The sequence below is a fragment of the Aphanomyces invadans genome (genome assembly GCF_000520115.1).
Source record: "Aphanomyces invadans strain NJM9701 unplaced genomic scaffold supercont1.20, whole genome shotgun sequence".
Taxonomy (NCBI): domain Eukaryota; phylum Oomycota; class Saprolegniomycetes; order Saprolegniales; family Verrucalvaceae; genus Aphanomyces; species Aphanomyces invadans.
Window position 1 is genome coordinate 225,980 of NW_008580165.1, and position 25,087 is coordinate 251,066.

The following is a 25,087-nucleotide window of genomic DNA, read 5'->3' on the forward strand; positions in this document are numbered from 1 at the left end:
TCGCATAGAATTTAGGCCGTTCGAAGTCTTCGACTTGGCAAGACGTTCGCGCTGTAGAAACCCGTCGCGCGCGTCTTTCGAACGGCCGATTTCTCTGGCTAGCATGCATGTGGAAATCGCCTTACGACCACCTGGCAAAGGACTTGTCTCGACCTCACCACGCATCCATAAAACAGGACCTCGTCGCCCTTGGTTGCGCCTATCCGTGTGGACAACGAGACAAGGTCGTTGGCTTGGGTGTTTGTTGGGGCTCTCGTCGTGTCATTCGACGGGGCTCAAACCGCCATCGTGTCCAGTCCAAAAAACACTCCTGAAGCACTCAAGAAGAAAGCTGAGGAGAACCATACAAGCCAAACGGTGGGTGTATTGTACCATCTGCACGATGCTGCTGGAGACAGCTCTGTGATGTCCGCGCATTCATCGCCGCTCCATTCATCTCTACCCTTCTTCAAGAAGTTGGATGTTGAAGGCAGCACTAAAACCCCGAAAACCCCCACCGGATGCATTATCCGGATTAGCGCCTGTTAATCATCATTCTTTCCCATGGCGCCATTCGAGTCCACGGCTATGGCGGCATGGCTGCCGTTGGTAGTGTCGCTCGTGACATCGTGCGCCACCATGTACTACGTCCATCTGATGCAAGGCTCGATCACTCGTAGCGAGACAGATCCAAAGAGCGAACCTGTACCTACAGCGACGGAACAATCGTCCGAGCGACGGCAGCGTCGTCGCGTCAATGTCAACTGTTTGGCGCTGGCTGATGTGCCAACTGTGCTGCGCCCGTCGTTTTACTTTCGACACCTCCAGGATTTCAAGCACTACGACCTATTCCAGAACGCCACGAATGTGTTCAGTGTCCTCGACAGTCTCCATGGGTACGTCGAGCAGTGGCTCCAATCGAACGTTCCCGACATTGGGATCCAAGCAAAAACCTCCGTGAAAACATGCAAAGTCGGTGAAGTGACCTTGACGTGTCCCGACCCATCCGTTGCGAACGCGTGCACGATCCTCAACTACGACACGACAACGACGCGACGATTGTGCCTCGACGCGGGCGTCCGCATCCTAGGCGGTATCCTCGACGTCACGGACGGGTCCATCTTCCTCGGAAAGAATGTCGTCGTGGAGCCCAATGTGTGCATAAAAGGTGAGCAATCGATTCCGTCGTCGCTCTCATTCGACAATGCGTTGTTTGGATGGCAGGACCCGCAATCGTCGGGGACGGCACTGTGCTTCGTTTTGGTGCGTACCTTCGGGGCGACGTCATAATTGGGAAGCACTGCGTGATACGCAGCGAAGTCAAGCACAGCGTGATCATGGACCACGCAGAGCTGTGTCATCCTGGTCTGACGGCATTCATGGATCCACATCTCACGATGCTGTGGACGTAGGCTACTGTGGCGACAGTTTGTGTGGGTACAAGAGCCACTTTGCCAACCAGGTCTCGACCGCCAACCTCGCGCTGTTTGCGTCAACCAAATCTCTCTTTGTGACGGTGAACGACGTCGAGTACGACACCGGACGACGCAAGGTTGGCGTCGTGCTGGGGGACTTCAGCCAACTCGGATGCAACGTCGCGACCGACCCATGCACCCTCGTTGGGGTCCACACGTCTGTGTACCCTCTCACGCGCGTCAATAAAGGCGTGTACGGCCCCAATGAGATCGTTAAAAACAAACCCCTCGAGCATGGAGTCATTGAACGCGCCAAGGTGCGCGGCGCCGATGCCACAACCGAATGAACGTGTTAACCTGTCAACCCGGTCAACGTGACAACTATCTTGCGATTGTGGCCGTGTCCCCAGCCCCCGACGTCGCGGTGTTCGCACAAGTAAATGCCTAATGCGAATTTCGAGCTGTCTTTATTGAATGGAACGTACCTTGCCATGTTCCAAGGTTGAACCTGCCGTTCGTCAACGGCACTTGGATGGACGCACCGATGAGAGTCGACTTGACGTGCGCTGGCATGTCGTCTAGAGTATGGGGGGGTTGAGGTATGTGTGGAAGTTGAGATGGACGAGAATCAAGGACGTGCCATCGCCTTCCATCGTGTGGCAGAACAGATCGCTATCGACATACGCATGATCGTAAGACTTCACTACAATACACCGGACACAACGACCGCACGAACCGGTTCCAGCTCTCGGGGACGATCCGATTGATGGCGCCTTCCATGTCAGTTCTACGTGCTCACAGTGAACATCGATTCGCTGTCATGAATATGCTTACCGCACATCGGGATCGCAGTTTTCGTTGAGCGACAAAGATGCCGACGTGTGCTTGACGAAGAGCGTCGCCATGCCCACCGTAAAGCTACGTATTTCAGGTACCTAGCACAAGGCAATTATGCATGATACGAAGGGGACGATGGGATGGAAAGGGTGCACCGACCTGCTTGTACACTTCGTCCGTCACCACTGGACCAGGTCATGGTCAGTTTGCGGCATGAGTGATCGAATTACTCAACAGATTTCACGTACAATGAAAGCCGCGCGACGGTGCCGTGAGCACAATCTCCTATGTGCAGTCGCCATGTGAGTTGCTACGCCGCGGTGGGCAGGACAGGCTGCACCTTCTGGAACCACGCCGACGCCCCAGTCTTGATGCTCATGCTTGCTCTGTCGAACGGTTGGACATGGGCCGAGGTTGAACCGCCCAGGTGTACCCGCCCAAATGCACCCGCCCATTTCCCCCAGCCAACGGGACAATCTCGACAAACTTCAACTTGACCTTGGATCCCCCGAACGATGCACCAAGTCAGCGCCCGCGTGCTTGCGCGACAAGCCGCGCACTGGCATGCCCATGGAGCGAAGAGTGCGCCAATGTCTTTGCGTTTTTTCTCGAGCAAAAGTGACAACGACGACACCACCGCATCACATTCAGTCAGCGACCACAAAGAGACTGGCAACTCGCTCCCTCCCGACCGTACACCAAGCCTGACCGATTTGCCCGATCGTCAACTTCAGCAGCTCGTCACAAACGTGTACGCTGCCGTGGAGGAAGATCTCAAATCGTCGTGGAGTCGTGTGCTCGCCGTGCAAACTGTGACGGACAATCGCCTACGCCAGAACGCGTACGTCCTGGCCCAGTTGGGCACAGACATCAGCGTCGCCCCCACCGACACTGCCGAGGCTGAGAACTTACGTACGTCGCTATGATGCCATTCACAACTTGCGCACGCTCTCACAAGAATCGTGTAGTCGACGACGGCAGCAGCCGCATTGAAACAGACTTTCCAATCGTAGGGGGGCAAGCCAAGGCTCGGGTGTGCGTGAAGGCAGTGATTGACACGGACAATTGTATGCATTTCTCGCAGTTTCTTTGTACGTTTGCTCTTGTTGTGTGCAAGGCCACCGGTGGAGCGCTTCCTCTTGTAGATGTCAACGACGACACTGGCGAGTCTTACGACTTTATGTGCCCCATGGAACAACTCACGGGCATCCGCTTGGACTCAGACCTCAAGGAAATCAAAACCCCTCCCCCTAGTATATTTTAACGACGTTCCAGTCTCACATCAGAGGTGCCAACGTTGTTTTGTGGGTGGTGCCAGCATTCCAACCCCGAAACCCCGCTCTTGGCGATCATGACACGAAACCAGGACCGAATCAACGTCGGGTAAGACCGGTGCGTGGCGCAGGGCAGACGCCGCTGAAGCTCAGTGTCTTGCTCGAATTGTATTCACGATTCGAGCATGTTGTGTGAGCTCAAGGGGAGGCTTCCATCGCTCTGTGGAGCCTGACAACGTGATGCACCCTGAGGTGCACGACACTCGGGATATCCAACCTATTGCGGTGACTAGACACAGAACGTATGGGTTTCGTGTGAAGATCGATCGACTTGAAGGCATCGACCGAACGAGCGAGCGATAAAGGACCCCCGTGCTTGCTCAAAACGACTCCCGTGTCGACCATTTCTGTCACTGAGAAAGAGGTCGACACGGTCGTCGATACCGACATCAAGTAATCGCAGTGGATGTCGGCGCTAGCGCAGCCTCAAGCGAGCTACCCGCCGAATGAACTCTAGACTGTCAGCTGGGTATTCAGGCAATGTTCAGCAACGGCCATTTCATGGCATATAACAATATTTGAGAGGTCCACCATAGACACCTCGTTCACGTCATGTCGATGGGTACATGGCTATGTGCTTGTATTTCACGTGGTGGTGTCTACCACTTCCGTCAACGATGCCATTGTGGAAACCAACGGTCTGTTGCAAGTTGGAAGGTGTACTCCAAACCGAGAGGAAACGGAGGCACTCGCTGTGCTACCCAGAGCCCCTTGCCAACCCGTGATTTTGTCGCGAGGGTGTGTGATGTACAACAGTGATATGTAGTGTACAACTCAGTCCAGGACCTCTTTTCTACTCAACCGCGCGGGTTTGCCACACACTACCATCTACTGTCGGTTCTTCACGCTAGCACGAGTCCGTGCACAGCGGCCAGCAAGGCCATCTTCTTGACGCAGGGGTATTTGGAGCATTCGCGCCGTGGCTTATCACTTTTGGGAAAGAAAAGGGACGAGCCCAAGGAGGAATCAACTAGGCTGATCTTCACCGAGTTAACTTGCTGACGAAGTGACCAGGAAGGTGCATGGCCTTGCTCAACAGAATGACGGGTGCGGAATGAATGTGTTGTTGAATGATGGTTATGTCGGAATGTAGGTCACCGACTTTTCTGGTTGCGCGGCAGCATTCGAATTCCACACGCAAGCAAGGATGTTGGCAAGAATCGCGTCGCGCCGCTTTCCAGCACTGTCGTCGTTGACGAGAGCCCGAGTTGTCCTTCCCATATCCACTATGAACTTGTCCACCCCTCGTCATGGTAGCATGCAGCCCCAGCCATCAGTCATGCGCCACGTCCAGCCTCTTGTCATCGTCCCATGCCGTCGATCTTACTCGTCCAACCATTTTGACGACTGGCGCCGCAACACGAGTATGGCAGATAAAATCAAGACTGGTGCCATCGTAGTCGCGGGGGTCGGCGTCTTCGCTTTGGTTTCTTCCGGTACGTACGCCTTCCACACCTCAACTTGTTCATGACTTCTATGCAGCTGCATTTGGCATATTCATCACTGGCGCTCTCGGTCTCGGTGCGTACAGCCTGTATCAGTCGTTTCGCCATCGCGCCGCAATTCGAGCCATGCAACAACCATTTACATCGTCGGATTCTCCGTTTGGGTCTATCTTTCAACAGCTGGCTCAGCGCCGTCGCGGTGTGTCCAGTGGCATGCCGCTCGTCGCGCAAGGGTTGATGGCGAGTCTCGTTCGCATCTTCGGCGGATCGTTGAAGCAGTCATGGAGCCGCATTGCTTCCGTGCAGACACACGTGAAAGCCACGCTCGAGAAGCATCCTTCGATGCGATCTCAACTCGGGCCCAACTTTTCCGTGGCCAGTCCCGAACAAGTCTCTGAGCAAAGTACGTACACACACGATGATGCTGTGGCTCTTCTAAAAACCCGTGTGCTATGTAGCTGTGAATGGCGTTGGCCGCCTGGATGCCCGGTTTCCTATCGTCGGCGGCCGCCACCGCGCCTACGTTCTCGTCTCCGCCTCCATCGACGCAGACTCGAGTCAGCTCACATACCGCAAGCTCACGTTTGTGAATAAATCGACGGGCGAAACACGCGACCTGCTGCAGGACGGCGGCAAGGCGTCGGTTGTGCTAGATGCCGAGTTTAGGGAAATGTAACATGGTGCACGGAACCGATTGAATTTCGCTTTCAAACACCAGCAAGCCGTGTGTGAATTCTCTGCACCTTTGTCCCCGCCCATGTCGTTGCAGGTGGAATGCCTGGCGTAACAACCAGTGTGGTGTGCAGTCTTTGCTGCTGTCACTCTTGTGAAGGGTTGCTCCGTGGAGAGGGTGGTAGGAAATGTGCATCGTGGCAACACCGCCATGTGGACGTTTTGTTGAGAGGATCACATAAACACTAATGGAGCAGGGCAACGGCGGCGCCACGTTGCTGTTGGTGGACGGGAAACGACCCGAGGAAGCGGACGTCTTGGGTCGTCGACCGCAGCGCCGCCAACGCGTCGGCGACGTGGAGGTCGTCGCGATGACCGTCCAGTTCCATGTAAAACCCGTACTCGCCGGCGGTCACACCGCGCTGCAGCGATTCCAGACACGTCATGTTGACGCCATGGGTCTGCATGAGCCGGGAAGTCAGGGAATCGTGTCCTGTTCATCAAGATGTGTACCTTGAACACTTGGAGAGCCGACAGCAACGAACCGACCTCGTGCTTGACGTTGACGCAGAGACACGTCTTGTCTCGGCCCGTCGGCGGCTGGGCCGCCCGTCCGACGACGAGAAAGCGGACCGACAGCGCCGGCGGGTGCTTGGAAATCGTCGACAGATTCAATGGCGGGTCAAGAACGTGGAGGTCTGCGGCATTGGCGGCGTCGGCGGTCGTGATCGCGATCGCTCCGCGCAATCGTTGCGCGCTTCTCGCAGCTTCGTCGACGCTGGCAACCTGGACAACCTTGGCGCTGCTCCACATGCGATCCACGATTAAACCGAACCCTGCTTCCGCCGACGACGGCATGTACACAACGGTCACGTCGGCCGGCGCGACCGCGGCATACGACGTGGCGAGGACAAAAGGCCGTTCAAACACGGTCTCTGCAGTCACGACAAGGCCGCTCGCGATCAAGAGTAGTTGCGCGTCCTTACTGATCCCTGTCTGTGCATCTTCAAACGCGACAAGGCCACACGCTGTTTTGTGTGCAACCACACTGGCAAACACATCGTTGAGCGACGCGACGGGATAAAAGTTGCGCTTCGCGACCGACGCGCCAAAGTGCGCGACTGCCGCCGAGTGGGCAAAGCTGCCAACAGGACCGACGAACGCCACGGACGGATGATGGAGGCGCTGGAGCAAGTACGTCACTTGGACTTGTTTGGTCAGTGGCATGACAAAGTTCTATCGGCGTGCAAAGTGAGATTGGAGGTGTTAGGACGAGCAAGGCCGACGGTGTTCTTACACGGTAGAGATCGGCAATCACTTGCGGATCGACTTTGCAGTGTTCGAAGGAAGTCGCGTCGTGCGTCGTGGAGCCGTCAATGTCTTGGCCGTACGTCGACGCCTTGAACCGCACGCGCATCACGACTTTCTGCACGCATGCATCAACACGTCGTTGAAAGCGCAATGGCAAAAGAACGTACGTCTTCGACCGCCAAGTTGGTCAGTGCGTCCATGATGCCTTCGGCGTCGTTGTTGAGAATGAGCTTGGTGTATCGCTCCGTCTCAGCCTGCAAAGCAAATGGTTGTGGGCCTTGGATGGCAAGAGGCGTTGTAGCAGCATGTCGAGCTTACTTGAAATTTGGCTTCCGCGATGAACTTGCCAAAATGGATGCGCTTGCTCAATGCTTGGAGCACCGCAACATCGGCGTTGGCCGAGGAGCCGTACTAGGACGCGTGAGGGTCCGAGGGTGGATATATCGAGAATGCCTACCGTCGTGTGATCATCGATGTCCTGTGTAATATGAGGCAGGAGCTTCTCGAGGTATACACTCATGATTTGATCGTTGATGTTGATGGTGTTGGGCATGAGGACAGTTTGGTAGTCGAGAGGTGGCAGGATCGGGTCAGGCAGGAAGGACGGGAAAAATGCGTGCTCGTCCGGCGACGTGTACCGCCGGTTGAGCGCATGTAGTCGCTCGGTTTCACTCAGCATGAACTCAAGGAAGCTCCCTTCGAAGCTGTGATACTTGCCTTTGAAGCTCAGGAGGGACTCGGCCGCATCAGCCCGCTTGCGGTAGATTGCCGTGTTGCGCGGGAATTGCGCGCGCTCAATGAGGGCAAAGATGATCGTTTCTTCTTGTCGGATAAGCACATTGCGGTAGTCGTCGAGGAGGACCTTCTTCGGCGTCGCCATCGTGAGCCGCCGTGTGGCCAAACTGAAAATGTGGCTTCAAATTCGATGTGTTTGAAATTCAACGTTTGCGCAGTGCATCGGATGGATACTTTCAGTAGAATTTCGGGTTTTGGGCTAAAATCTGCAGACTGGTCCTGATATTTCGTGGTAGTTGGGTAATTTCGGCCAAAACGAAAGGTATACGCGTTCAAGGAGAATTCTCTTGGCAGAAGGTGGAGCCACCGTCGCAAGCCATGGTGGCATCCGCATGCATCCATTAAGGAACACCGGCGCCTCGGCATCGTCCAGCGTTGCTACGCACCATTCAATTGTTGAACTCGTACTTGGAGAAGGAATACGCCCACATCGGAAGCAACTACAATTGTACACTCAATCCTTCCTCTTCAGTGGCCCTCCTCTCCAAGTGCTGGTGCGAACTCCGCCCCATTGCGACGTTTCCATACATATCTATGGACACAAACGATGGCGTTGTCTGGTCTTGCGCAATGCACCTATTCTGTGACAAATTTTGACCAAATTTGATTTTATTGATATCATTTTACATATTGAATTGCGTTGTATTATATTCGTAATATTCAATATTTAGTACATTTACGATATGCCTAAGATAAGTACTTCTGCGGAACAAGCATCAAATGGGGTCGGACCAATGCAACCTAAATTGTAAAGGCGTTGTTTCCGAGACAATGACACGCCGACTCAATTGAGGCCGTCATCGAAGCTCCTTTCCTATTCAGGATGTCGACTGGCACCACTGGCGATTGGAATGTCCTGAATCGGCCAAATTCAAGGCCTGGGGAGGGATTTTCGTAAATACTCCTAGCTTATGCAAGTCGTCCCCTCCAATCGAATTCTCCGCGACTACTGATTGGTGGACCGTGATGGTGGAATGAAGGTGCCGACATGCCTAGGCATAATGCCATCTTTGCAACCGAGAACGCTTGGACGTGCGGTACCTTGGGCGACCTGGTGGACGCGCGCAACTTGGTACCCGCGCCACCACCAAAGCCATGCCATCCAAATCGTCCGCGAAGCGATCTGCAGTGAAATCTCGAATTGTCCCTGCAGGCGGCGGGACTGCGTCGTCCGAGATTTTAAACGTTATGGGCTCGAAAGATGCCATGTCCAGGGCACTGATGTCGTCCCAGATCGTGCAGATGAAAGACCCCAAGATTGTTCAGTTTCTCCACACACCGTCTCAACTTGCGGCGTGCCATGAACGCCTCCGCACCGCCGTTGTCGTCGGCCTGGACACGGTACGCGCATCATCCAATCTCGGGTTCTGATCGTGCGCAACCAGGAAACGAAACCCGAATTCAAAAAGACAGCGATTCCAAACCCGACATCGCTGCTTCAGGTGGCTGTCCGGGATGCCCATGGCGCGGAAGATGTGTTTCTCTTCGACCTGTTGGCGCTGACTCCGTCCCATTACAACGACATGCTCGCCGAATTGTTTCTGAATCCGTCCATCCTCAAATTGGGCCAAGGGCTTCTCAACGATCTCAAGGTCTGTCTGTGCCATCCCACGTCCACCACAGCCCACTCACCTTTCCACAGGAACTTGCCCATGCCTACCCCACGGCCACGTGCTTCACCAAGATGCACGGCGTTGTCGAAGTAAACGCTCTCTTCCGCGAAATTGAAGGCCCCACACAGCCCATGATGAGTTTGCAAAAGCTGGTGTACTACTCCCTCAAACGCAAGCTCGTAAAGACACACCAAAAGTCCAACTGGAATCGACGGCCGCTGGCGCCTGGTCAAATCACGTACGCCGCGCTGGATGCGCTCGTTCTCGTGTGGATATTTGACGACATGGTGGCTCGCATCTGCCAAAAACGACCAACCTTCAAAGCGGCGGTGATCGCCACGACGCTGGACGTGCATGTTGCCGACAACTACGTGTGCCCGACGTGCAAAGCTGTGTTCACGTCCGACCATGCCTTCTATAACCACAGCAGTAAGTGCGAGGGCCTAGTCAAGGGCAAGAAGGGGGGCGACAGACCCTTCAAATGCAGCACATGTCCGCGCGGATTTGCGTCTGCCAGCGCCAAGGCGCAACACGCCGCTCATTGTTCGGCCAAGGGTACACCCGTCCTTTCGGTCGTGGTGAACGAAGTGATTGCATGCTACTGCGGGCGAACAGTTGGTGGTCCCCAGATTCATCGAATGTGTGATGCGTACAAGACGTTTGCGTCGACGGTCGATGGCAACGCCCATGTGTGGACATGCTTGGATTGCCAAAAAGCGTTCGACGCCCCCGAGTTGCTGCTGTACCACCATGGTTTGTGCCGCCGGGATAATGGGAGCGCAAAGCACGTTCGTTTTGACAAGTCGGATAGCGACAGCAACGAACCCCCACTGAAGCGATCAAGGTATCGTCGCACTGCATCAGAGGACTTCACAGATTCCGCCGAAGAAGAAGAGTTGTGGAGTCAGGTCGGTCAGTGTGGATACGACATTGGCAGTAACGGAACCTAATGTACAACAATACGCTGGCCACGCCTACCGTCTTCCATGCACGCTTCCTCGCATCTCCCGCCAACAGCCTCTCGCTTCCCCGCACCATCTTCCGACTTTCCATCCTTTCGTGAATAAACCTCCAAGACATAATATATCGAATTCCAACTTAATTGAGGATACTTTTAAAAATACTCTTGCATCTTACATCCGACCGGGCAATTTTAATCCCAACGTTAAAGGAATGCAGATTTATATTGTGGGGCGAAAATTTAATTTGTGGATACAACCGAGGGCCATTTCTTTCGACCTGCCACCCCGAACACGATGATGCAAGCTCCGGTCATGGTCTTAAGTATGCCGGCATGTCACGGCGACTTCTCACGATGCATGTAGACACAAACACCCAGCGCGAGACTGGTCGCACTGCCCAGCTAGGCAACATCCAAGCTGCCAAGGTACGTGCAAGTAATCTTTTGCATCCACTCGCTTCGATCTCCAACATCCACATCGCAGGCTGTGTCTGAAATCGTGCGCACAACGTTGGGCCCCCGCAGCATGTTGAAGATGCTCTTGGACCCGATGGGGGGAATCGTCATGACGAGCGACGGGAACGCCATACTTCGTGAAGTTGACGTGTCTCATCCCGCCGCAAAGAGTATGATTGAGTTGAGCCGTGCACAAGACGAAGAAGTGGGCGACGGGACCACGTCGGTCATTATTTTGTGTACGTGTCATACCCGTGGGCGCCTTGTGCTTCATTTGTATTCACGAGTGATGCAGCTGGTGAGATGCTCGTGGTTGCGGAGCCATTCTTGTCGCGGCAGGTGCACCCCACCGTCATCATTCGCGGGTATCATCAAGCTCTCCAAGTGTGCTTGGAAACCGCAGAACGCATGGCGAAGAAGATCGATATCCACGACAAACCATCGATGCGCAATTTGATCATGTCGAGCGTCGGCACGAAATACTCGCCGCGCGTCGGGAACATTGTGAGCGACTTGGCGTTGGAAGCCGTGCTCACCGTCATGCGCACCAACTCAGTGACGGGAAAGAAGGAAGTCGACGTGAAGCGATACGCCAAGGTCGAGAAAATCCCAGGCGGCGAGCTCGAAGAGTCGCGCGTGTTGTCGGGCGTCATGTTCAACAAGGATGTACGAATGAAATCTGTCATCCCACCGTCTCATGCCGTCGATCTACTAGGTGACCCATTCGAAGATGCGCCGACGCATCGTAAACCCCCGCGTACTCCTTCTCGATTGCCCGCTCGAGTACAAGAAGGGCGAGTCCCAGACGAACGTCGAGCTCACGAACGAGCAGGACTGGAACACCCTCCTGCGCCTCGAAGAAGAATACATTGAGAACCTGTGCGCTCAAATCGTCGCGATGAAGCCTGATATTGTGATCACGGAGAAGGGTGTATCGGACCTGGCCCAGCACTACTTTGTCAAGGCCAACATCACATGCTTCCGCCGCCTGCGCAAGACCGACAACAACCGTGTCGCGCGGGCGACCGGCGCCACCGTCGTCAGCCGCGCCGACGAGATCCAAGACTCGGACATCGGCACCAAGTGCGGCCTCTTTGAAGTCCGCAAGATCGCCGACGAGTACTTTGCGTTCTTTGAAGAGTGCCAAGACCCCGGCGCATGTACCATTCTCCTCCGCGGCGGGTCCAAGGATGTACTCAACGAAATCGAACGCAACCTCCAAGATGCCCTCCAAGTCGCGCGCAACGTGGTGTTTGAGCCACTGTTGCTGCCCGGCGGCGGCGCGACCGAGATGCGACTGGCGCATGAACTCCGCCAGCGAGCACACGAAGTCGTCGGCGTCGAGCAATGGCCGTTCAAGGCCGTCGCAGATGCCCTCGAAGTGATCCCGCGCACGCTCCTGCAAAACTGCGGCGCAGATGTAGTCCGTGTCATGACCGCGCTCCGTGCCAAGGTGGCCGCGTCCAACGGCGGGTGGGCCGTCGATGGTGTCAAGGGTATTGTCGTGTCGTCGGAAGATCTGGCGGTCTGGGAACCGTTCCAAGTCAAGACCCAAACAATCAAGACGGCCGTCGAAGCGGCGTGCATGTTGCTCCGCATCGACGACATTGTGTCAGGGTTGAAAAAGAAGAACTAATAGGAGGACCGCTGTATACAACAAAACGCAAATTTAGGACAACCAGTCTCCCAGTCATCCAAACCAACGAAACAATGGGACCCCTGCATCCGACTGCATGCGCCACATCCAACGTGTTTGCAGGGGGGGCGTCGTCGTGCGAGAGATTGTTGATGTTTGGATGTGGTGGCGACGGCGTCGTTTCTTCCAACGTTCGCTTCCATTGACTCGACTGCACCGAAGCCATGAGATCGAGTCGGATCGACAGCGTCCGAACGGCGACGACGCAACTGTTGATGGCGCCGTTTGGAGCCGACAGTCGCATGGACAACGACTCATGCAAGTGGACGCTCGCGATGGTTTGTTCGATGGATGCAGTGGCGAGAATGGAGCGATGGACTGAAACACAACGGATCGAAAGCGGTGGAAATGGGATAAAATTCGTTTAGTCGGCAGAAGCATCGGCCTTTTTGAGGTCGCCAGGGGACTTTCGCAGCGCCTTGACGCGACGCACTTGCATGCTGTAAATATCTTGCTTGTCCAGATGGATGCGACCAATCTTGTCGCCCGTGAGTTCGTCGCGCGAGACGTTCTTGACCTTCTTCGGGGCCAATCTACCAAACAGCATCAGTCGCCACCATTCCCACAACCACGATCATGCCGAACGCACTCTTTCGGCTTCTTGCATGCAACTTTCATCATGTCGGCCGATCCAAACTTGTGTCGGCGGAAGGACAGGTCGAAGCGAGGTCCCATCTCGTCCAATTCCACACGAGGGTGCTACATCCATGGCCGTCAACGGTCGCGCACGAGGGATAGAGCGACGCGACGTACTGTGTCGGTGGTCAGCTGGAACGCAATCGAGTAGTGTCGGAAGAGCACGCGGTTGTTCGCGGCCGAGCACACTATGACGTGGTCGAGACCCTTTAAGTTAATGGCCGTCACAATGGTGCCGCGGAAAATATCAACGAGAACATTCTTGAGCTTCTGGTACGGCTCAGACTGCTCCCACTCGGCGCCGGCAAACAAAAAGCACGGCTTGGACCCTGGCGCCATCTTGCTCTTGCACTTGAATTCGTCGATACTTTTGAAGTTGTCAAAGCCCATTTCCAACATGTCCATGATGTGTCCGTCAAACGTGCGACCGAAAATGATGTTGTTCGGGCGTTTCTTCGTGCTACTGCCGAGCACAAACAGGCTCGTGTCGTTCTTGTGCGTGAGAAACTCGATGCTGTTGGGATCATCGAACGGATGGAGCTCATTCTTCTTGGACAGAACCTTGGCATCGGGAGCTTTGATCATCTTGAGGTCGCGAAGGAGTTGGTTGACCGACTCGTTCGTCTTGTTGCCGCGCAATACGAGCAGCTGCTTGGTGTTTTCGACCAGCTTCGCTTCCTTGTTCTTCACAGCACGCGCCACGCTCGCCTTTTGGCGCTTGGCTTTAATGACAGGGCGCTCTTTCTTGTTGCCCTTCGCAGGAACCGTCTTCTTCTTCGACGGCGGGCCAGCCGGCTTTTCCATGCGCTTCGTGATCTTGGCCATGGTGGAGAAGTTGCGATGATCTTGAACCGCTTTGGTTGGTGGCGGCCGGGTGGTTGTTATTGGCTGGCTCGCCATGTTTCCAATTGGCCAATCCCAGGCCTCAAGAGTCATCATTTAATCCAATCAAAATGGTATTTATATGATTTATAGCCAATCCGAGTTGGCAAAAAGGAAAGAGTATAAACCAATCAGCGAATGTCTCCAACACATCCGAATATTTATCCGAAAGCACTACGTAGTTGATTGCCCAACATCGATGCAGGCGCGGACGGCGGGAGTCTTTGCCGTCGGACTCATCGTCCGACTGGCATGCGTAATATGGGCAGAGTACCAAGACCGCACGATGCCTGTCAAGTACACTGATGTGGATTACGACGTCTACACTGATGCATCGCGGGAGATCGTGCAAGGCAACTCGCCCTTTGACCGCACAACGTATCGCTACACTCCCATCCTGTGCGCTAGACCGCATATGTCTTGTGTTTCAGTGAATGCAGACTCATGGTCGCATCGTAGGGCGTTCATGCTTCTTCCAAACGTACACGTGCATGAAGCATGGGGAAAACTGCTGTTTGTTGCAAGCGACATAGTTGTGGGGTACCTCCTGTACGCGATTCTGCGGTTGCGCGCCATGCCCGAGTCATGTGAGTCCATCGTGCACCTGTAATTGTGCATCTGATTTGACCTTAATGTTTGTAGCGGCGATTAACTATACGATGTGGTGGTTGTTCCATCCCTTCTCGATCAACATCTCGACTCGTGGGAATGCCGATACCGTTGTCGTGCTCATGTGCCTGCTGACCATTTATTTTCTGATGAGAAAGCACCTCGTTGTGGCTGCGATATTGTCAGCATTCTTCTCCATCATCATCGCTTCTTGTTCATGAGGATGTCGTAGCTATGGCTTGGCCGTACATTTCAAGATCTACCCCATTGTGTTCGCCTTGTCGTTCCTCGTCGTAAGATCCAATGCCAAAGGATGGCGACCGGCAATGATCAATTGGCTAGTTCCTCGACGAGGACTACGATGCCTCCATCCGGCCTCTGAAAACGACTGCCGGGGGTTTTGCCAAAGCTTGGCACTGGTTGAACCGTCGACGGTTGGCGTTTGGCGTCATCAGCGGCGGCGTCTTTCTCGGCCTCACAGCGGGATTCTACTTCATGTGGCGGCCGTTCTTGCATCGTGGACGCTCACATGATCCTGCGACGTAGGTATGGATACACGTTCCTGTTTGAAGCATATTTGTATCACTTGACGCGCACGGACAACCGGCACAACTTTTCCATGTACTTTTACGATCTCTACCTGCGGTACGTCGCCGATGCATCGCAATGCTGAAACATCTCATGTGCATGATGTAGCTACGGCACGAACATCGGCTTCGTCATGGGTCTGCTGGCATTCCTTCCCCAGTTTCTCACACTGTTCAACATTTCGCTGCGTTGCGGGAAGGACCTGATCTTCGCCCAGTTCCTGCTGACGATCACGTTTGTCGTATTTAACAAGGTGTGCACTGCCCAGGTCGGTTCGTCGCAATGCCATAACCCTCTTTCCTATCTGACTTGCGTGCAGTACTTTTTGTGGTACTCGGTGTACTTGCCGCTCGTGCTGCCCACGAGCGAGCTCAATGGGTGGCAAGGTCTAGGAATCATCGGCGCGTGGTTTGGCGGAGAGGTAGCGTACACGTACTCGCCTGTATCTAGCGCTTCCTCACACACGGTGTGCAGTTGCATTGGCTCTACTGGGCGTATGGACTCGAAATGCTAGGCCACAACACATTTTTCCCCGTACGTTGGTGCCTCATTCATCTCGCTCGTCTACGGGGTGTAATGACGAAGTGTAGATCTGGGTGGCGGGCCTTGTGTTCTTCGCAGTCAACATTGGCATCATGGCGCTCTTTATCTCGAAGCACCACCTCCATCCGTTGTTTTCCAACGGCAGCGTCGTCGCTTTGGCAAAAGATTAGTCCCAACAATGAACGTGGCTCGTCCTCGATAGAAAAAAATTGACTATCAAGACTCAACAAGGTTGTGCTCTATCACACGCTGTGCAATGCGCTCAGCCTCAAACAGCGCCGCGTCCAGCTGCTTCTCTCGCTTGGTCGGTTCCTTGAGGCCCTGCAACGAAATGACATGCCCATGCGTGAACCCGATGCTGCTAAAGACAGACCGAACGAGCGAGAACGTTGTGTCTTGCTCACGAATGTCCCCGCCAGCTGACGTGACAAGGACAAAGGTCCGGCCGCGGACGAATGGCTCTTGCGTGGCTTGTGAGTAAGTGAGTTCGGGCTGGACAACGCAATCCATATACTGCTTCAAGACGTACGGCACGCTACACACACAACCATTCGCATGAGAAAACTATCCTAGTCCAAGATGTCGTGCCTGTGGTTCCACACAGGTGTTGAAATGACAACGCAGTCGGCTTCGAGCAGTTCTTGAGCTAACTGCTGGACCGGAAGCATGCGCATTTGATCTTCAGGTGAGCCCAGGCCATGCAGCACGCGGTAGCAACTGTTCATGGTGCCCTTGCAAAACTTGGGAAGGTCTGGAGACCACAAGTCACGTTCTATCACGCGGAATGGCGTCAGTTGTTTCGTGCTGCTGTTGACGACGATGTTCTTCTTTTGTGTCCATGCCGCACGCAGGAACTGCTGGTGTACACACGCCATGAGAGCCATGGACACCACGGACGTTGCCGAGTCGTCTGATATACTGGCATTGAGGTGCAGCAACGAAATGCCTCGCCTTCCAGCGGCAAACGACACCGCCTTCCTTTCCAACGTCCGTCGCATCATCGTCGCGGCAAATCAACCCGAGCGAGCGAATTGTATTGTACGTCGTACACCGTACAATATAGTACAATAGCGCACATCGTATATCATATTCGAGAAACTTGGAAATATCGGAAATATTTTTTCACACTATTACTGGAAACTAGAATTAGTGTACGTTCCTTCCAGTCTACTGCCGTCATTTGTCGAGCACAAGTAGGATGTCATCGGATTTGTTTGCCGATTGGCACGAAGACCGCAAGGAGCGCGACGTGACCGCGTCCCGAGTACCTCCAGCACCAAGGGGGGAGTACCAGTCCCCTTACTTGAGCGCTTCTTCAAACAGCAATCCATATGCCACCGTCTCGTCGGACGACGACGAGCCGATCAAGCCGAAAGCAAGCGGTCCCCGCAACGTCGGCGGTCGAATTGGCAACCAAAAGCCCATGTTTGAGCTGCGTGAGCATGGATTGAAGGTTAGTCGACGCAAGAACTTTACGCCTCGCTGCATCAGCGTGGGCAACGGCGTCATGGCGATGGGGTCTGCAGAAGGCTCGGTCCTCCGATGCACAGTCGAATCCACGGATGCAACGCCACAGTCGATCGAAGAAATCATTGTTGAACCCAAGGTGGCCATCGTGTCCATTTATCTCGATCCAAGCGGAGGCCATATGCTCTTCAGTTTGGAAAACGGTAGCAACTACTACTTGCACACAAGCACAAACCGTCCGCGCAAGATTACCAAGGCCCAGGGCCGCATCACGTGTGTCGCGTGGGACCGCCAACACGGCTCTCCCGCCAATTCCGAGTCGATCTTGATCGGGACGGACGCAGGGGCGATTTATGAAGCTGAGTTTGACGGGAAGGAGAAGAAGATGAACTGCGTGTACGCGATCACAAAGCAGGGTGCGATCGCAGGGCTTGAGTTCGAGCATGTGGACGCGACGCAAATCTACGTCATGATGACTACGTCGGGCGCGATCCAGCGCCCCACGCGCATGTACCAGTTCCTTGGCGGGCCGACGTTCCAAGCACTGTTTGCGTCGTATCAGTCGAGTGATTCCCTGCGATTCCAGGAGATTCAGGGCGACATCACGACCGCGCAGCTCTCGACCTTCTCCAAACACGAGCGCGAGCGGGCCAAGTGCTTTGGGGTGCTGACCGCTCAGGGCGTATTCAATGGCGAGTTTTCCATCTCGACCAAGAGCTCGATCGACAACATGTGGACCAACTGTGACATTCTGAGCTTCCCCCACCAAGGAGAGAAGAGCCCAGTGCTTCCCGTCGCGATCGCCATGACCGAGTACCACGTCGTTTTGCTCTACTCCAAGTTTGTCCAGGTCCTGTGCAAGTTGAACGGGTCGATAGTCCTGGAAGAGCCATTTGACCCGCGCGTTGGCACCGTGACTGGCCTCGCCTACGATCCGACCTTCAACACGTTTTGGATTTTGTCGGAACGCCGCATCCTCGAAATCCTTGTCCTCGAAGAAGATCGTAACATTTGGGCCATGTACCTGAACAGGGCCCTGCACCACCTGCACCAAAAGAGCCCGGCTGACCTCGATCGCGACTTTGACCGGGCGATCTCCGTGTGCCGCGACGGTGCGACCCGGCAAAAAGTCTGGACGGCCCAAGCCGATGCGCTCTTTGATCGCGAGGAATACGACATGGCGGCCAAGCTGTACGTGAAGAGCAGTCGGTCGTTTGAAGAAGTCGCGCTTCGGTTCATGGAAGTAAATGCAAAATCGGCGCTGCACCTGTTTTTGCTCAAACGGCTCGCGCTCACGTCGGTCGAGGACAAGACCCAGGCAACCGTCCTCTGCACGTGGCTCGTGGAATTGTACCTGGACAAGTTTAACGAACTCACGGCGCTGAGCGAGCACGATGTGGATCGAACGATTGACCTCCACGCGAACTTGCTCTTTGAATTCAAGCAGTTCCTCCAGGACCACAAGCGCCACTTGGACCCGAACACGACATTCAACCTGATTGCGTCGCACGGCCGGACGGACGAGCTCGTGTTCTTTGCGAGCTTGATCGAGGACTACGAAAAGGTCGTGACGTATCACATCCACCGTGGCGAGTACGGCGCTGCCATCGAACTGCTCCGTGGCGCGCCGACGCAAAAGGTCGAAGAGCTCTACTACAAATACTCACCCGAGCTGATCGTGGCCAAGCCCAAGGAAGTGTTTGACGCGTGGCGGGCGGCAGAGTCGCTCGACCCGACGCGATTGATTCCATCGATTGTACGGCATGTCCACCAAAAGGACGGCAACGCGCGCAGCATCCTCGAGCTCGCGATCAACTTTCTCAAGTTTGCCATCGAGCAGGGCAACCGCGACGAAACGATCCACAATTACATTGTGTTTTTGCTCGCCAAGCACCCGGACGAGCGCCTCCTGATCAAGTTTCTGCGCCGGCCGTCGCAGTCGGCGCCGCTGTTTGATCCTGCGTTCGCCCTGCGTTTGTGCACGCAGCACGAGAAGAACCGCGCGTGCATTTACATTTACTCGTCCATGGGGCTCTACCAAGAGGCCGTTGAGAAAGCCCTCCAGGTGGACGTGAAAATCGCCAAGGAAATGGCCAACATGCCAGACGACGCCGACGTCAAGAAAACGCTGTGGACGCTCATTGCCAAGCACACGATCGACGCTGGTGGCGACATCAAGGAAGCAATGGGGATCCTCAAAGAAAGCGAACTGCTTCAGATCGAAGACATGCTTCCGTTCTTCCCCGACTTTGTCGTGATCAACGACTTCAAGAAGGAAATCTGCGAGTCGCTCCAGGCGTACAACGACCGCATTGAACAGCTCAAAGGCGAAATGCGAGAGTACACCGACTCGGCGGAACTCATCCGCGAGGACATGCACAAACTCCGCAAGCGATCGGCGTTTGTGAGCGGCAACCAGCGCTGCGACCTGACCGGCGACAACATTCTCGGCAAGGAATTCTACCTGTTTCCATGTGGCCATGCTTTTCACGCCGTCGCGCTGCGCCAGGAGATGCAAAAGCACCTCAACTCGTTTCAGCGTCAAACGGTCAAGCAGCTCATCCAGAAACTCAACGAACTCTCGGCCGATGACTCGACAAACCAGCCAAGCAGCGCGTACCAGCGGGCGTGGAATGCCTTGACGAACAACAACAACGACAAGTCAGCAGAAGCCACGATGTCGGCGATGAAGGGCAACACGAACGAGCGAGACGTTGTGCAGCAAAAACTCGACGAGATCGTCGCGGCCGAGTGCATCTTTTGCGGTGAAGTCATGATCAAGTCGATTCACACGCCGTTCATCACAGACGAGGACGAGGCGCGAGAAGGCGCCGAGTGGCGGATCTAGTGTAGTCGGTTGTGCAAGGCGTGGAATATCGAGCTGCAGGTAGCGACGACAGCAGCTCGAACGCCTTTTAAACGTGAACACCATCGAGCTCTTCTATCTCAATGCGGTGTGTTGATGGGTTATTTTTGGACTGCGGCTGAGGGTGTGGTCGAGCGATGCCGTCCAAGCCTGGCACGGGTACGTCGACTACCTGCTACCGACCTGCTTCCAATGTTGAGCACGACGTGTGATGGCCGTGGCGCGCTGACCGACTCGTCCGAGTAGGGGACCCATCGATGGCTCAGTACGGTGGCTCGCGTCCTTTTATTGTGCGCCGATGGTGCAGGTGAGCTCATTTGTTTTGTCTGTTCTAGTGGTGTGCACCAGCGCTTGCAGCGGCTGGGGTCGACCAAAATGATGGACAAGGCCATGGAGTCGACGTCGCGGTCCAAGGAACGGACCACCTCCATGTCACGGAATGGGTCGCTCCATGTCGTCCCGAAAGGAACGAAACATTCCGTCAGGTGTGTGTACGTCAAAATGGACGCACATCTCCTGACGCTGGATCGATGTAGCGTTCGTAAGCCGATGAAAGGCCACCCCGACGTCGAGCTGCTCATGGGTACCGACGGCTTTCATGCGTGGCGTGACCTGGTTGTTGTGTGCAGCTGACGTGTTTGCCGAAATGGACCGGCAGCGCCAACGCGGCCAGATCAAGTTCCCCTCCAAATTCGCCGACTTTTTCCATCATGGTCGGGACGCCTTGTCTCCCTTGGCTTGACCGGATGGATTGGCGTAGATATGATGGTCGAGTTCGTCAAAGCGTGCATGCAGCTCGCTGACACGTTTGTGGCCGTCCAGCACTTGGAGCTCGCCATCGCCCTTCATTCTCCTCCGTCGCCACCGGCCACCGTCAACTCCCCGTTGGTGCCGCCGTCGATCGCGACGATGCCGGACAGCGAGCGAACACTGGCGTACCACAAAGCCGTGGCAAACCACAGCGACAGCGTCGCCAATTTGGCCAAGTGGTATTCTCGCGTCGTGCTCAACTGCAGCAACTTTGAGCGCCATGAAGAAGACCGGACGTTCTTTGAAGCTGTCTACTACTTTGTCTGCGCCATCGTCAAGACGACCCACCCTCCCGATACATGGCCGTTGATCGAAGAAGAACTTGGTGTGTCTGTCAGCCTCTCCATCGCCTGCGTGATCGCTGTCTAGGCTATGCATTTCGAGGAGAAGTGTTTAATGTCCACGGAAAGAGGTCGGCTCGCTCGCTCGCTCCCCTGCGCGGCCTTGACGGTGGTGGACGTAGCAATCTGCAACCCCCGATGGCCCCCGAACCTGCCAAAGTCTCGGCGACGCGATTTGGACAGCCCACGACAGCCCACCATGCTCCAGACCCACTGGCGGGCGACCTCAAATTTTCCCCACGCGCGGCAATCGCGTACGGCAGCTATGGCCAAAATATCTCGCTCGCTTCCATTGTGGCCCGGGTCGACGCGACAACGTCCCGCGCCGAACACAATGTCAAAGTGTCCCAAGCCATGCGCGACCGCATCCATGGCCAGCGCAACGAAGACCACAAAGCACGCCGTCAACTTGGTAAATCGTTCGCCTTCCCCCCAACGCGACCCATCATGTGTTTCCAGAGCGTGCGTACAACCAGCGGAGTGAACGCCGCGCCGCCGCACGGCTCGACCACCTTGTCGACAGCCCTTCAAAGCCCCTGCGACCTCTCCCTTCCTTCGTCCTTCATCCCGACCAGAACCCTCCATCCTCACCACCTTCCAGTTCCATGCCGAGTCCCCGCGCGTCGATGCGGCATACTTTGGACGCGCGGTCGCCCATCGTCGCCCACATCTTTCCATCAGCACAGGACCAAGTCCTCCTCACTCAAACGTACGCCAGGCATCCCACCTCGTCGCACTGCATGGTACCATTTTAGGCTGCTCGACGCCCAGCAACGAGATCGGAGGTCGAGTCCTTGCCCAAGCCCTCAACCGCCGCTCCCTCGCACGACCCGACCCCCCACGACTCGCCTCGCCATGCCCCGCTTTCAAGATATTCATGGCTTAACTGAAAATTGAAGAATAAATCGTGGTCGATTGCGATGGCCATTGCTACACCCACTTGCGCGTCGGCGGACTCGTCACCGACGCGGCAGGCGACGGACGAGGAATTGTGCCTTTCGTCCGCACCGCCGTCGACTTTTCACGCAAAGCCGACCCTTCCGCGACACCCAACGAGTGTCTTGCGACGCGGGAGGTCGGCGACGATGACCGCACAGTGCTCGACACGCGCTTGAGCGTTGGAGACGAGGTTGCGGCAGCAGCAGGCCGCGACGGTTCGCTCTTGGGCTGACCTTTCACAGGCAAGCTCAATCGGCGGTCGAGCGATGTTTGGCGGACAGGTTTTGGCGGGACTGGGGGTGGCGGTCCCGATCGCCCCAACGACAATCGACCCGTCGATGACGGCATCGCAGTTGTCGCGCGCTTTGTGAGCACCCTCTTTTTGAGGTCGCCGCTGCTCCCGCTGGAGGGGAGCAAAGGCGAGGGACCGGCATTCGTCTCGGGCGATTCATCGTTGAGCTTCTTCCACTCGTCGTCGAGAGAATCGTTGTCGTCCGACACGGAGGAGGTGGCGGTGGCGCCGTAGCCCTGGCTCTGGTTGCCGGCGGCGGCCACTTCGTCACGGACGGCGTCCAGTTCGCGCTGCATCTTGGCGACGACGGCGTCGTGGTCTGCGCGGACTTTGGCCAGTTCGTCCTTGAGCGCGAGGAGCTCGCCAGATTCGACACTGCGCTGTTTGACAGCCCCCAGCTCAACCTGGCTCACACGCGCGCCAAACTGCAATGAGCACACGCTTTCGCCTTCGTCTGCGATGTCGGGACTGACTTGAAGCATGAGCAGAGCCTTGGCACCACCAGACAACATATCTCGCAACGTGAAAGTGAGCTTGGAATTCCGGTACGGCACGTGCTTTGCTTTGTGCTGGAGCGCGTGGACGACATCCCCGAGCGTACTGAGCGACTTGTTGATGTGCTGGGCTTCCTTGAGGCGGTCGCCCGTCACCTGGGTGCGCGAGATGCGCTCCGACCCCGCCAGGTCCACGAGGCACAACGTGCTGCTCTTGCGCTCGAGGGTCTGTTTGTTGGCCGACGACACGTACACAAACACAATCGCGTGGGATCGAGAGCTTTCAAAGTTCATCTTGGTCGCGGCCACCGATCGGTTCGCGTACCCCTCGGCGAGCACAGCCTGGACATCGTTCCACGACCCGACCACCCGCGTCTCCATCGCACTCTCCTTGGGCGTCAAGACGTCCTTGGATAGCAAGTCGCGCGGCTGGTCGTTGTAAATTTCCTGCATGCTGATCGAGATCGTGTCGTCCATGAGCGCGGACCGCGCGTCAGACATGGCAAAGAGCTGGTGGAGCGCGCGGGGGATGATCCCGGGCGACGAGTCCTCGCCGACCATCGAGTACGTCTTGCCGGCGCCGGTTTGGCCATACGCCATCACGCATGCGTTGTACCCGTCCATGACGGACCCGATCAGCGGATCGATGTGCTCGTACACGTCCTCTTGCGTGCTATCGGGGCCGTACACTTGATCGAAGACGTACTCCTGCCGCTTGGATGCCACGAGCAGCGTCTGGCTCTTCGGGTACATGAACGCGCTTTCGTTGGTCGCCGCGTCTTGGAGCGGCCGGACGCGGCAAAACACGCGGATCTTGCCAGACACTTCGTGGTATTTCTCCGTCATGCGCTTGCGTTCGAGAATCTCCCGGTCCAACTGGCTGTACAGCACGTGTTCCCGCGACTGCACGACAGCTTGCATCTCGTGGATGCTGGATTGAATCAGCGCTTCCGTTTGTGCCGCTTCCATCGTGACGTGCGCCTTGAGGGCCTGGAGGTCGCCCGCCATGGACGCTGTCGATTGCACGAGCGATGCCGTCTTGGCATGGGCGGATGCAACTTGCAATGTCAGACTTGCGATCGTGTGGTTCTGGGCTGCCAACAACGCGTCCTTCTCCTGCAGCGTTGCGCTCAGCTCGACGATTCGCGCGTCCTTTCCTTCGCCGACATTCGAGAACGACGCGATGTCCTGTTGCAGCGCCGCCAGTTGATGGTGCAACGACGAAATCGTTGCCACGTGCGTGTCGACCTCGTCGTCCTTGGATTGGCACGTCACGACCAGCGCATTCAACTTGGCCTTCATGTCGGTCGCGTCGCGTTGGAGGGCCTCTACGAGGGCTGTTTGCGCCTTGACCTGCGACTCCGTGTCATGCTGGAGCTGCTGTGCTTGAAGGAGCGACTCCTTGAGCGTCAAGACGTCGAGATCCAATCTGCGTGTTCGATCGATCAAGGTCGACACACTCGACTCGACAGAGATGCAGCTTACCGCTCGACAGTCATTTTCTCGCTTGCGAGTTGAGCTTCGACCTCGGACAACTTGGATTCGTGCTCTTTCGCCTGGAATCGATGGACGTGAGATTGGATCGAATTGCAAACGAGGGACAGTACTAAGTCGGCAAACAGCGACGAGTTGCTCGTGTTTCGAATGAGTTTGTTCACTTTGACTTGGACGGGAATCGGAATCGACTGCGCCTTCGCAGGCGTTGCATTGCCAGGTGCGGCCGTAGGTGGGGCAGTCGCTGGACTCGCCTTCGACGACGCATCCATTTCTTGAAGAAGGAGCGGCAACGTATTGATCAAGCGATGCATGTCAATGTCTTCGTACTTTGGCAAGAACAGCTTGAGCGCTGTGAGCTCCTTCTTGGATACAATCAGTCGCGATCCTCCCTTGCACGTGACGACAACGACGTCGTGGCTCGACCCGGCGTTCACGAGTTCGTTGGGTGCGACGGGACCCTGCTGCTGGTACTTTTCATACAGCAATTAGTGCATCGGTGCTGTCGGCTGCTGCGGCGTCGTCATGTTTTGCAGCGACCGGCCTTCCTCCACCGGCGAGTTCGTCGGCAAGTGTGGGGAATTCTTGCTGGTCATGACGAGTCGAGTGGAA

General features: G+C 55.8%; 13 protein-coding genes across 16 annotated transcripts; 8 read left to right on the forward strand and 5 right to left on the reverse strand.

The window, feature by feature from the left end:
* The first annotated feature begins 533 nt into the window (after positions 1-533).
* On the forward strand, positions 534-1,886 carry H310_09150 (hypothetical protein). Its single transcript, XM_008875138.1, has 3 exons — positions 534-1,147; positions 1,204-1,344; positions 1,392-1,886. Exons 1-3 carry the CDS (start codon positions 544-546, stop codon positions 1,739-1,741), a joined length of 1,095 nt encoding a protein of 364 aa, XP_008873360.1. The 5' UTR covers positions 534-543; the 3' UTR covers positions 1,742-1,886.
* On the reverse strand, positions 1,649-2,623 carry H310_09151. Of its 2 annotated transcripts, XM_008875139.1 has the most exons (8): positions 2,572-2,623; positions 2,480-2,516; positions 2,391-2,416; positions 2,229-2,329; positions 2,131-2,181; positions 2,035-2,066; positions 1,880-1,972; positions 1,649-1,838 (listed from the first exon to the last, which is right to left on the reverse strand). In XM_008875139.1, the coding sequence occupies exons 1-8, from the start codon at positions 2,608-2,610 to the stop codon at positions 1,747-1,749; spliced, it is 471 nt and encodes a 156-aa protein (XP_008873361.1). In that variant the 5' UTR covers positions 2,611-2,623; the 3' UTR covers positions 1,649-1,746. The 2 variants fall into 2 exon arrangements, with proteins under 2 accessions (XP_008873361.1, XP_008873362.1); XM_008875140.1 differs by having other exon boundaries at positions 1,880-2,066; positions 2,572-2,622.
* A 101-nt stretch (positions 2,624-2,724) lies between these two features.
* Positions 2,725-3,607, forward strand: H310_09152. 2 transcript variants are annotated; one of them, XM_008875142.1, is made up of 3 exons: positions 2,725-3,143; positions 3,200-3,322; positions 3,377-3,607. In XM_008875142.1, the coding sequence occupies exons 1-3, from the start codon at positions 2,747-2,749 to the stop codon at positions 3,493-3,495; spliced, it is 639 nt and encodes a 212-aa protein (XP_008873364.1). In that variant the 5' UTR covers positions 2,725-2,746; the 3' UTR covers positions 3,496-3,607. The 2 variants fall into 2 exon arrangements, with proteins under 2 accessions (XP_008873364.1, XP_008873363.1); XM_008875141.1 differs by having other exon boundaries at positions 3,200-3,607.
* Positions 3,608-4,683: 1,076 nt separating this feature from the next.
* On the forward strand, positions 4,684-5,747 carry H310_09153 (hypothetical protein). The gene is made up of 3 exons (XM_008875143.1): positions 4,684-5,001; positions 5,048-5,413; positions 5,469-5,747. Exons 1-3 carry the CDS (start codon positions 4,713-4,715, stop codon positions 5,684-5,686), a joined length of 873 nt encoding a protein of 290 aa, XP_008873365.1. The 5' UTR covers positions 4,684-4,712; the 3' UTR covers positions 5,687-5,747.
* On the reverse strand, positions 5,695-7,918 carry H310_09154 (chorismate mutase). Its single transcript, XM_008875144.1, has 6 exons — positions 7,451-7,918; positions 7,312-7,404; positions 7,161-7,247; positions 6,980-7,108; positions 6,196-6,918; positions 5,695-6,143 (listed from the first exon to the last, which is right to left on the reverse strand). The coding sequence occupies exons 1-6, from the start codon at positions 7,871-7,873 to the stop codon at positions 5,928-5,930; spliced, it is 1,671 nt and encodes a 556-aa protein (XP_008873366.1). The 5' UTR covers positions 7,874-7,918; the 3' UTR covers positions 5,695-5,927.
* An 880-nt stretch (positions 7,919-8,798) lies between these two features.
* Positions 8,799-10,388, forward strand: H310_09155 (hypothetical protein). Its single transcript, XM_008875145.1, has 3 exons — positions 8,799-9,129; positions 9,174-9,380; positions 9,431-10,388. Exons 1-3 carry the CDS (start codon positions 8,884-8,886, stop codon positions 10,349-10,351), a joined length of 1,374 nt encoding a protein of 457 aa, XP_008873367.1. The 5' UTR covers positions 8,799-8,883; the 3' UTR covers positions 10,352-10,388.
* Positions 10,389-10,601: 213 nt separating this feature from the next.
* Positions 10,602-12,599, forward strand: H310_09156 (T-complex protein 1 subunit gamma). The gene is made up of 5 exons (XM_008875146.1): positions 10,602-10,685; positions 10,727-10,788; positions 10,847-11,057; positions 11,114-11,484; positions 11,534-12,599. Exons 1-5 carry the CDS (start codon positions 10,658-10,660, stop codon positions 12,452-12,454), a joined length of 1,593 nt encoding a protein of 530 aa, XP_008873368.1. The 5' UTR covers positions 10,602-10,657; the 3' UTR covers positions 12,455-12,599.
* Positions 12,600-12,845: 246 nt separating this feature from the next.
* On the reverse strand, positions 12,846-14,007 carry H310_09157 (hypothetical protein). The gene is made up of 3 exons (XM_008875147.1): positions 13,268-14,007; positions 13,104-13,213; positions 12,846-13,047 (listed from the first exon to the last, which is right to left on the reverse strand). Exons 1-3 carry the CDS (start codon positions 13,973-13,975, stop codon positions 12,879-12,881), a joined length of 987 nt encoding a protein of 328 aa, XP_008873369.1. The 5' UTR covers positions 13,976-14,007; the 3' UTR covers positions 12,846-12,878.
* Positions 14,008-14,215: 208 nt separating this feature from the next.
* Positions 14,216-16,019, forward strand: H310_09158 (hypothetical protein). Its single transcript, XM_008875148.1, has 10 exons — positions 14,216-14,431; positions 14,492-14,619; positions 14,675-14,822; positions 14,874-14,934; positions 14,984-15,138; positions 15,188-15,286; positions 15,338-15,497; positions 15,549-15,650; positions 15,704-15,763; positions 15,820-16,019. Exons 1-10 carry the CDS (start codon positions 14,232-14,234, stop codon positions 15,940-15,942), a joined length of 1,236 nt encoding a protein of 411 aa, XP_008873370.1. The 5' UTR covers positions 14,216-14,231; the 3' UTR covers positions 15,943-16,019.
* On the reverse strand, positions 15,943-16,800 carry H310_09159 (hypothetical protein). The gene is made up of 2 exons (XM_008875149.1): positions 16,361-16,800; positions 15,943-16,307 (listed from the first exon to the last, which is right to left on the reverse strand). The coding sequence occupies exons 1-2, from the start codon at positions 16,771-16,773 to the stop codon at positions 15,989-15,991; spliced, it is 732 nt and encodes a 243-aa protein (XP_008873371.1). The 5' UTR covers positions 16,774-16,800; the 3' UTR covers positions 15,943-15,988.
* A 152-nt stretch (positions 16,801-16,952) lies between these two features.
* Positions 16,953-20,189, forward strand: H310_09160 (hypothetical protein). Its single transcript, XM_008875150.1, has one exon. It carries the CDS (start codon positions 16,971-16,973, stop codon positions 20,085-20,087), a length of 3,117 nt encoding a protein of 1,038 aa, XP_008873372.1. The 5' UTR covers positions 16,953-16,970; the 3' UTR covers positions 20,088-20,189.
* A 53-nt stretch (positions 20,190-20,242) lies between these two features.
* H310_09161 lies at positions 20,243-22,189 on the forward strand (the record flags this gene model as incomplete). Of its 2 annotated transcripts, XM_008875152.1 has the most annotated exons (10): positions 20,243-20,264; positions 20,352-20,370; positions 20,441-20,590; positions 20,642-20,688; positions 20,735-20,818; positions 20,866-21,240; positions 21,285-21,327; positions 21,379-21,668; positions 21,716-21,965; positions 22,012-22,189. In XM_008875152.1, the coding sequence occupies 10 exons, from the start codon at positions 20,243-20,245 to the stop codon at positions 22,151-22,153; spliced, it is 1,422 nt and encodes a 473-aa protein (XP_008873374.1). In that variant the 3' UTR covers positions 22,154-22,189. The 2 variants fall into 2 exon arrangements, with proteins under 2 accessions (XP_008873374.1, XP_008873373.1); XM_008875151.1 differs by having other exon boundaries at positions 21,379-21,965.
* Positions 22,107-25,083, reverse strand: H310_09162 (hypothetical protein). The gene is made up of 3 exons (XM_008875153.1): positions 24,589-25,083; positions 24,467-24,537; positions 22,107-24,410 (listed from the first exon to the last, which is right to left on the reverse strand). The coding sequence occupies exons 1-3, from the start codon at positions 24,787-24,789 to the stop codon at positions 22,187-22,189; spliced, it is 2,496 nt and encodes an 831-aa protein (XP_008873375.1). The 5' UTR covers positions 24,790-25,083; the 3' UTR covers positions 22,107-22,186.
* Between the last annotated feature and the right edge of the window lie 4 nt (positions 25,084-25,087).

Bases quoted from the DNA above. Each gene is read 5' to 3' on its own strand.
- H310_09156 (XM_008875146.1), top strand. From the start codon at position 10,658: ATGATGCAAGCTCCGGTCATGGTCTTAA. The intron at 11,058-11,113 runs GTACGTGTCATA...CGAGTGATGCAG, and splicing joins CACGTCGGTCATTATTTTGT to CTGGTGAGATGCTCGTGGTT. The intron at 11,485-11,533 runs GTACGAATGAAA...TCGATCTACTAG, and splicing joins GCGTCATGTTCAACAAGGAT to GTGACCCATTCGAAGATGCG.
- H310_09159 (XM_008875149.1), bottom strand. From the start codon at position 16,773: ATGATGCGACGGACGTTGGAAAGGAAGGCGGTGTCGTTTGCCGCTGGA. The intron at 16,308-16,360 runs GCACGACATCTT...TTGTGTGTGTAG, and splicing joins ACACCTGTGTGGAACCACAG to CGTGCCGTACGTCTTGAAGC.
- H310_09150 (XM_008875138.1), top strand. From the start codon at position 544: ATGGCGCCATTCGAGTCCACGGCTATGGCGGCATGGCTGCCGTTGGTA. The intron at 1,148-1,203 runs GTGAGCAATCGA...TTTGGATGGCAG, and splicing joins GCCCAATGTGTGCATAAAAG to GACCCGCAATCGTCGGGGAC. The intron at 1,345-1,391 runs GTCTGACGGCAT...CTGTGGACGTAG, and splicing joins CGCAGAGCTGTGTCATCCTG to GCTACTGTGGCGACAGTTTG.
- H310_09158 (XM_008875148.1), top strand. From the start codon at position 14,232: ATGCAGGCGCGGACGGCGGGAGTCTTTGCCGTCGGACTCATCGTCCGA. The intron at 14,935-14,983 runs GTAAGATCCAAT...TCAATTGGCTAG, and splicing joins TCGCCTTGTCGTTCCTCGTC to TTCCTCGACGAGGACTACGA. The intron at 15,764-15,819 runs GTACGTTGGTGC...GACGAAGTGTAG, and splicing joins GCCACAACACATTTTTCCCC to ATCTGGGTGGCGGGCCTTGT.
- H310_09152 (XM_008875141.1), top strand. From the start codon at position 2,747: ATGCACCAAGTCAGCGCCCGCGTGCTTGCGCGACAAGCCGCGCACTGG. The intron at 3,144-3,199 runs GTACGTCGCTAT...AGAATCGTGTAG, and splicing joins TGCCGAGGCTGAGAACTTAC to TCGACGACGGCAGCAGCCGC.
- H310_09157 (XM_008875147.1), bottom strand. From the start codon at position 13,975: ATGGCCAAGATCACGAAGCGCATGGAAAAGCCGGCTGGCCCGCCGTCG. The intron at 13,214-13,267 runs GTACGTCGCGTC...CCATGGATGTAG, and splicing joins TCCAGCTGACCACCGACACA to CACCCTCGTGTGGAATTGGA. The intron at 13,048-13,103 runs GTGCGTTCGGCA...GCTGTTTGGTAG, and splicing joins GCATGCAAGAAGCCGAAAGA to ATTGGCCCCGAAGAAGGTCA.
- H310_09160 (XM_008875150.1), top strand. From the start codon at position 16,971: ATGTCATCGGATTTGTTTGCCGATTGGCACGAAGACCGCAAGGAGCGC.
- H310_09153 (XM_008875143.1), top strand. From the start codon at position 4,713: ATGTTGGCAAGAATCGCGTCGCGCCGCTTTCCAGCACTGTCGTCGTTG. The intron at 5,002-5,047 runs GTACGTACGCCT...ACTTCTATGCAG, and splicing joins CTTCGCTTTGGTTTCTTCCG to CTGCATTTGGCATATTCATC. The intron at 5,414-5,468 runs GTACGTACACAC...TGTGCTATGTAG, and splicing joins CGAACAAGTCTCTGAGCAAA to CTGTGAATGGCGTTGGCCGC.
- H310_09154 (XM_008875144.1), bottom strand. From the start codon at position 7,873: ATGGCGACGCCGAAGAAGGTCCTCCTCGACGACTACCGCAATGTGCTT. The intron at 6,919-6,979 runs GTAAGAACACCG...GCACGCCGATAG, and splicing joins TGATTGCCGATCTCTACCGT to AACTTTGTCATGCCACTGAC. The intron at 6,144-6,195 runs GTACACATCTTG...CGGCTCATGCAG, and splicing joins CGGCTCTCCAAGTGTTCAAG to ACCCATGGCGTCAACATGAC.
- H310_09151 (XM_008875139.1), bottom strand. From the start codon at position 2,610: ATGAGCATCAAGACTGGGGCGTCGGCGTGGTTCCAGAAG. The intron at 2,417-2,479 runs GTACGTGAAATC...GACCTGGTCCAG, and splicing joins ACCGTCGCGCGGCTTTCATT to TGGTGACGGACGAAGTGTAC. The intron at 2,067-2,130 runs GTTCGTGCGGTC...GTATGTCGATAG, and splicing joins GTCCCCGAGAGCTGGAACCG to CGATCTGTTCTGCCACACGA.
- H310_09162 (XM_008875153.1), bottom strand. From the start codon at position 24,789: ATGCATCGCTTGATCAATACGTTGCCGCTCCTTCTTCAAGAAATGGAT. The intron at 24,538-24,588 runs GTACTGTCCCTC...CATCGATTCCAG, and splicing joins CGTCGCTGTTTGCCGACTTA to GCGAAAGAGCACGAATCCAA. The intron at 24,411-24,466 runs GTAAGCTGCATC...TCGAACACGCAG, and splicing joins GAGAAAATGACTGTCGAGCG to ATTGGATCTCGACGTCTTGA.
- H310_09155 (XM_008875145.1), top strand. From the start codon at position 8,884: ATGCCATCCAAATCGTCCGCGAAGCGATCTGCAGTGAAATCTCGAATT. The intron at 9,130-9,173 runs GTACGCGCATCA...GTGCGCAACCAG, and splicing joins TTGTCGTCGGCCTGGACACG to GAAACGAAACCCGAATTCAA. The intron at 9,381-9,430 runs GTCTGTCTGTGC...ACCTTTCCACAG, and splicing joins GGCTTCTCAACGATCTCAAG to GAACTTGCCCATGCCTACCC.